General features: G+C 29.0%; 1 protein-coding gene and 1 long non-coding RNA gene across 2 annotated transcripts in view; one reads left to right on the top strand and one right to left on the bottom strand.

Moving 5' to 3' along the window:
* The window catches only part of LOC145002504 (uncharacterized), a 2,339-nt gene extending 309 nt beyond the window's left edge, over positions 1-2,030 (bottom strand). The window contains exons 1-5 of the long non-coding RNA XR_013661865.1: positions 1,986-2,030; positions 1,543-1,806; positions 1,331-1,414; positions 503-540; positions 1-88 (exon numbers count right to left, since the gene is read on the bottom strand). The exon at positions 1-88 is cut by the window's left edge and continues 80 nt beyond it. This is a non-coding gene — a long non-coding RNA (uncharacterized LOC145002504). The remainder of the gene's footprint in view (positions 89-502; positions 541-1,330; positions 1,415-1,542; positions 1,807-1,985) is intronic.
* Positions 2,031-4,801: 2,771 nt separating this feature from the next.
* On the top strand, positions 4,802-5,750 carry LOC145002592 (chaperone ClpB1-like protein). The gene is given in 2 exon segments (XM_078961836.1): positions 4,802-4,975; positions 5,136-5,750. Coding segments are annotated over 2 exon segments (789 nt in total).
* The last annotated feature ends 1,750 nt before the right edge of the window (positions 5,751-7,500 follow it).

Genomic DNA, 7,500 nt, shown 5'->3' on the forward strand with positions numbered 1-7,500 from the left:
AAAACTGTATTTATTTGCCATTTATAGCATTGTACTTTCCAATTTACCAGTTTATGCAACAAAATAGTTTCCTACATATGATTTCCACCTACATTTCATTATAAGACCAAAACCATGAATATTGCACAAATTGGTAAACAAAAAAGCACGACATTGTTGCATAAATGGTAAAAATGTAAATCATTCTTGCATAAATTGGGAAGAAATAAAACACTAACATAAATAAACATTCGACCGGTCAAACTTTTTAACTATAAAAATAGCATGCAGGAGCAGTTTGGTCAAAAAATATTAAAATCATTTTTTTAATTATAAAAACAATATGCTGAAGCAATTTGGTCTGATGTTGTTAGAATCATAAATTTCTAACTATAAAAAATAGTTTGCAGGGGTAGTTTACAGAATTGTTTACCCAAAAAACTTTGTATTTGATTTTAAACCAAAAAACTTAGCTTTCCACAAGGCTCATTTATGAAGGAATCTGGGATTCGGTAATACACACTTTGAAATCCTCCTCTCATGATTTTCCTTCCTGAATATCTGCATAAAATTAGAGAATAAACTATGAAGTAGCTAAATAAATTTTATTGTATTCCTAATAGCATGAAAGTATGTTTTATAGCACTATAGTTTGCATCAATTTAAAAAAGAAAAATAAAAACTTGAGAAAATTAAAAGATTCCATTTAATGAATTTATATTAAAAAAATAAAAAAATCTAGATCAATTTTATTTAGACTACAAAATGGCAACTTGACTTTATGTATAACCAAATCAAACACCAATTGAGAGTCATTTTCCCTTCTTTTAACAAAACTAACATATTTAGTCCCTGTATATTGAACAAAAATGGGCAAATTGATAAAAATGGTGAAAATGAATTCTTTGACCAAAAAAATTATATTTCCTGTTTTAAGAGTTTCATATTAGATATTTTTTTTTGTTTTCTGTTTAAATGGGTCAATTAACGAAAAAAAAACTCCGATAAAATTACCAAATTGGATAAAAAGGTCAAAATGGTCATTTTAACTAACAAATTAAAAAAAAAATCAAACTTTCTTAACATCAAATTCTTGATAAGAATGAGGATTGAAATTTTGACTTGAGCCAAAGAAAAAATAGATTTTAACCTGAACTGCAGTGGTTGTCAATTGACCAAAATCTTTTGAACATTTATATAAATTCATGTAATGTTACTATACACCAATGTCACAACTTTTTACAACGAACATTACAAATTTAAAAAAGAAACAAATAGACATAATTGAGAATACCATTTTTAACAAAGCATAAATAATGTATTAAGAAATTTTTTAAAGAGCTGAAATTGCCTTTACTTATGGGCACAACAAGGAGACCATACCAGAACTCTCTCTTTTCTCACTACGTTTCCCACATTGACCGGTAACTATAACCTAATTCAACATTAAATATAAAAGATTTTAGTCTTTGAATATTTCCCTTCAACACATTTTTTGGTTAATAAATGAAAAACTATTTTAGATAAGCTCGAAATTGGCTGAAATTTCAAAGAAAAATATACCTGATGTTGGAGTTCATTAAGCTGGATTTCCTACTGCATAATTGCCTCCAACGTGTGAAAATGTATCCATTGTATTGATCCCTATGTTGAAGAATGGCACCTAAAACAGTCATGATTAATTGCAAAAAGAGTAAGTAAGGAATAAAAGTATGAGTTAAAAATCTTAGGGTATGTTTGGAAGCAGAATTTGGAAATCCAGATTTCATTCCACCATGTCTGTCACTATATTCTCGGACATTACATTCCCTTCTAACATCAAAACCCCTGAAAACATAGTTAGCAGAAAGATTAATCAGATAACATAAAGCCCCCTTAAGTCTTAACTCCTCACACACAGCAAAACAAAAGTGTGAACAAAAAATTCAGCTTAAACAGTTATACAATTAGATAAAAAATGAAAATAAATAAGCTAATGGAGAAAGCATCGCTGATCAGAAAGCTACCAGATGGTGTGGCTGAACATATTTTCTTCGAAAATTCATATCCAAATTTAGCATTGTACTTTCAAAATGGTGTGACAGTAACATATTTTATAACAAACCCAAAAGTAGCAAAACACAATGTTATTTTATCAATACAACATACTTCAAAGTATCCACAAATTATAAAAATAAAAACATATTCAAATCAATAGTACATTGCTAATGTATGCTATAATTGAGACAGAGAAAATAACATCATTTTAAACAACATGCAAACATTGAATCATAACATATATACAAGGGGATACAATCCTTAAAAATACGTTTAAAAATAACTTTCTTTTGAAGAATAATGAAAAATATATATATAAAAACATAAGTTTTAGGAAACATACGATTTTTTTTTTGCCAACAAAAAATCATAAAATACATAAAAAAGGATACAAATGTTTATTAGTTATTTAAAAAAAATTACAAAACCGTAGGTTTTGGGAAACCTACGGTGTACAAGTGTTTACTGCACAAAATGTGCAGTAAATGCTTGTACACCGTAGATTTACATAAAACCAACTGTTTCGTTTTTTTTTTAAACTATACGACTATGAAATTAACATAGTTCCGATCCCATTGAATCGATTTAAAAAAAAATCCGTACGGTTCATACGAAACCGTAGGTGTACAAGTCGACAATGCACAATCTATGCATTTGGCACTTGTACACCATAGGTTTCGTATGAAACCTATGGTTTTATAATTTTTTTCGATTTTTTTCAAAAAAAAATTAACCACATATATAAAACCTACTCCTAATCACAAATACGGTAAAATTTTAATGAAAAAGTAGACAAACCTGGTTGTTTTTCGGGTGCTCCATTGAGAGAAAAAAGTAGATAAAGCAAAAAAAAAAAAAAAAAAAAAACAATAGGCAAAATGATCTAATCTGAAAAAAAAAAAAATTCTTTATATACTTTGGGTAAATGGACCACGAAAAAGTAAACGGACTTTTCATTTGCACAAAGAGTAGTTTTCTCAATAAAATAGTAGTCAACGACGTTGACCGTAGTCAACCTCAAGTTGACTACGGCTTTGTAGGCTATTTTTGGTTAAGTGGTATTTTTTGGCTATTTTTGATAATTAATTAAGAAAAAAGGCTAGATTAGTAATTTTTTTTTTAAACTAGTCGAGGGATTTCACTAGTTTTGTAATTTAATTTATATAAGTTAATAAGTTAACTATACGATATATTTAAATATGAAAATACTAAAATAAAATTCCACAAAGATTCGATTTAATATTATATCATTTTCGTACAGTCAATACAAAATATTAAATAATATTTGTGTGGTCTACGCTCCGACTGTTGTTTGTCAACCAGCTTAAACGATTTAAACGCGAAGGCAGGCTTCAAGTACACAAAAACCGTGAAAATACATGTGGTTGTTTCCGGTACTGTACCAACCTCAAGCACGTGATTCATAGGGTCATTTCTTTTTATTATATATATATATATATATATATATATATATATATATATATATATATATATATATATATATATATATATATGTGTGTGTGTGTGTGTGCAGATTCATTTGAAATCATTTTAATTTTATTAGATCGTGAGATCAAATTTAAAAATAATTTTAAATTGCAAAATAAATGAAAAAATCCAAAAGTTCTTTTTTTAAATATTATTTTCGGAACTTGAATTAACTAAAAATAAATAAATAAAAAATCCTGTTTTTTTTAAATATGTGAAATATTCTAATAGAATATTACACTGTACATATTCTAAAAAATAATTTTAAAATACAAAATAAATAGGAAAATCCAAAAAAATAATTTTTAAATATTATTTTCGGAACTTGAATTAACTAAAAAAAAATAAAAAAAAATGCGTCTCACGGTCTCTTAAAATTAGGTCGTCTCAGATGAACCTAACTATATATATATATATATATATATATATATATATATATATATATATATATATATATATATATATATATATATATATAGGGTTACGTTATTTTGTTTTTACTAACTATTGCGTGCCAGAATGCACAGATCTGGACCATCGAATGAAATATAATCAAAGGTCATGATCTGAGGGTTTATGATAGTAAAATATGATAACATGTACCATATAATCACACAAATTTCAACATAAGGGCATTTTAGTCAATTAACCTATTTTAAAAAAGGAGATTTTTGGATTTTTAGGGATGATTAATTCCTTTATTTTTTAAAAATCTGAATATTTTAAATTAATTCAAATTTAAAAATCCAATTTTATTCTGTCAGAATGATAGAATGCCAACCATAAACTAGTAAATATATTTTTCGATTTTATTCTGTCAAAATGGCAGAATGCCAACCATAAACTAGTAAATACATTCCGAAAAGAATACACAAATCGATTCTTGAACTAATAATATAACAATAATTACATTGTATGATTGTGATTAATTGAATAATAATAACATTCTGAAAGAAAAAATTAAAAAAAAAAAACATCAAAATCTAACAAAAGCACTAATCTATTATGAAAGAATATTATTTTTAAGCAACACTTTATACATTAACTGTAGCATAACACATTCTGGTATAATACACTCTCGTTCTATATGTTTTCTTCCTTCTCCACATCAATGTTAGCCTCTTCAAAACCTAAATCCACAAAAAAAAAAAATCAATTTTCAAAAATTAAACAATTCACTGCATTATTATAGAATACAGCAATAAATATTCTTACAGAATAAACTATTATTGCATAATGGTTTTGAATATTCTTAAAGAATCTGTAACATATTCTATCGGAAATGATATAATAGAGAATGGTAATTACCAGATTTAATTTGAAGAAGAATTCCAAAGACAGGGTAGAGAGGGTAAATATTGGATTCAAGATGGAAAGGCTTGGTGGGGGAGGGACTGAACTTGTTAAAAAGGATGAAAGTTTGATATGGAGCACGGGACTTGAACCCGATGATCTTCCCTCCCGTTTTAAGGTAACAACTCCCATACCCTAATCCTAACTTGTCTTCTCTCTAGCAGCCACCATCCATTCGGAGTTTACCCAGCCACCATCTTCACCCCTCTTACTTCCTCTGCCGCTGCCAGCCTTTTCCCTCCACCACCGGTGTTGCGAAGCTGCTGTTGAAGACGTGAATTGAAACCCCCTTCACACTCGTGTTGACCGATAGTCAAGGTCAAACGGTCGATTTCACAAACACAGTCATCATCATGACTTCGAATCTTGGAGCTGAGTATTTGCTAAAAGGGTTGTTTGGGAAAACAACAATGGAGAAGGCTCGGGAAATGGTGATGGGAGAAGTGAGGAAGCATTTCAAACCAGAGCTCCTAAATAGACTCGATTAGATCGTGGTGTTTGATCCTTTATCTCATGATCAGTTGAGGAAAGTTGCTCGGCTTCAATTGAAGGATGTGGCTGTTAGATTGGCTGAGAGGGGTGTTGCTTTGGGTGTCACGGAAGCAACATTGGATGTGATACTGAGTCAGAGTTATGATCTGGTGTATGGGGCAAGACCAATTAGGAGATGGCTGGAGAGGAGGGTGGTGACTGAGTTATAAAAGATGCTGATAAGAGAAGAGATCGATGAGACTCAACTGTGTACATAGATGCAAAGATGAATGGGGGAGGACTTGAGTTATAAAACAAAAAGGAATGGTGGATTGGTGAATGCTGAAACAGGGAAGAAGTCCGATATTTTGATTCAAGTTGCAAATGCAAATGCAAATGGTGGGGATTGTAGTGATGTGTAAGGTGTTTTCAATTTGGGGAAGCGATTTTGTGGTTGTGAGCTTCTTGTAGGAGACGTTTCCATGGCGGCAGAGTGGGTAGGGGATTGAACCTGGTGGTCCGGTTGGTGAACTTGAAGTGAAAAGTGTTTGAGGATTTTGGAGGTTTTATTAGACAGGATTTAAGAGAGAGACTAGGTCAAATATACTTATTTTATTTCCTTAATGGCAAGATTCAATTAAATGATTTCCTTAATTAAAAGTATAAAAGGTCCAAAATACCCTTAAATGATTTATTTAATTGTTTATTATTTCTTGAATTCTTATTGGTGCATTTAGGTACACAATACTTGCTAAAAATATATGAACCTAGCTCTCTCTCTCTCTCTCTCTCTCTCTCTCTCTCTCTCTTTCTCTCTCTCTCTCTCTCTCTCTCTCTATATATATATATATATATATATATATATATATATATATATATATATATATATATATATATATGGAGATGATCAAATGAGAACATCTAAAAGGTTGGGAACGCGAGAACAATTCTGGAACAATCATTTTATAAGTGTATATTAGTAACTTTATATAAATATTAATTAATGATTTCCTAAAATCTAGGGATAATGATTTTAATTATCTAAAAAAATTAATAGTTCTTTTTAGTTAACGAAATATATATAAATATTTTTTTTTTATGATTTTTCCCAAAAATAATTTCTGGTTGTGTCTTTTTCTTTTGAAGGAAATCAGTACAACTCAAATTACAAATGAATCCACTATTATTTACGACTCCATTTTAATAACATTCTATTCACAATCACATATGAATATACATTGTTATTCACAAATATCACAAATGGATATTGTTTAAATCACAAATGAATATAAATAAATAGTACATAAATTAGATCTAAAAGAAGAAGATAAACAAGAATATATGTTCATTATCATTTATTCAACAAAGATACAAACACCTCTAATCAATATTGAATACATTTCAATCACAAATGAAATATCCTTCTAATAAAAAATGAAATCACAATACATAAGTTAAGTGTTTTTCTATCAGCATAAAAGAATGCATATATGAAACATCAAGCTCCTTTTTCTTGAAATTTTGCTTCCGATGGCTTTTTTTGTTTCCATATTTCTTTTCACTGGACCTAACACAAAAATCACTAGATTAGCTCATCAGTTTTAACCTTTTATCAACAAACATGTCTATGAAGTATGAAGTTTTTTAAATAGATATGATCTTACTTGTATTGTTAGTAGAAATTGGTGAGATTGAAAACCATATCTTTGAGTAATCTTGTTGGTTCTTTTAGCTTCTTTAGTATCCAAAACCTACATCAAGTGTTATAATCATTAATCCATCAAAGTTCTATAATCATTAATGAGTATAACTCAACACTTACCTCTTGATCTATGAATATCTAGTAATCATTAACGATTAATAATGTCGTTGCTTTTTGCCTTTTGTAGTGCATCCAAATCTTGCTTTTATTGTCTCATGCTACCCTCTTGACCTATATGCCTCTTATATCCAACTGCTATAAGTTAGAGTGAGACTCAACCAACTTTGATTTATAACTTTCTGCGAGTATCCAACATTACACCCAAAAACAAAGGCACATGTGATCGTTGTTATTCTTAAATTCATACCTGTAAAATGAGTTCAATGATATTAAAAAAAACAATTCACAAACTATAATAATGTATATATACATCTTCGTTTATTCACAAATGCTTGTATATATGGTTATAG

Source organism: Lactuca saligna, chromosome 6, assembly GCF_052625555.1.
Source record: "Lactuca saligna cultivar CGN05327 chromosome 6, ASM5262555v1, whole genome shotgun sequence".
Lineage (NCBI taxonomy): Eukaryota > Viridiplantae > Streptophyta > Magnoliopsida > Asterales > Asteraceae > Lactuca > Lactuca saligna.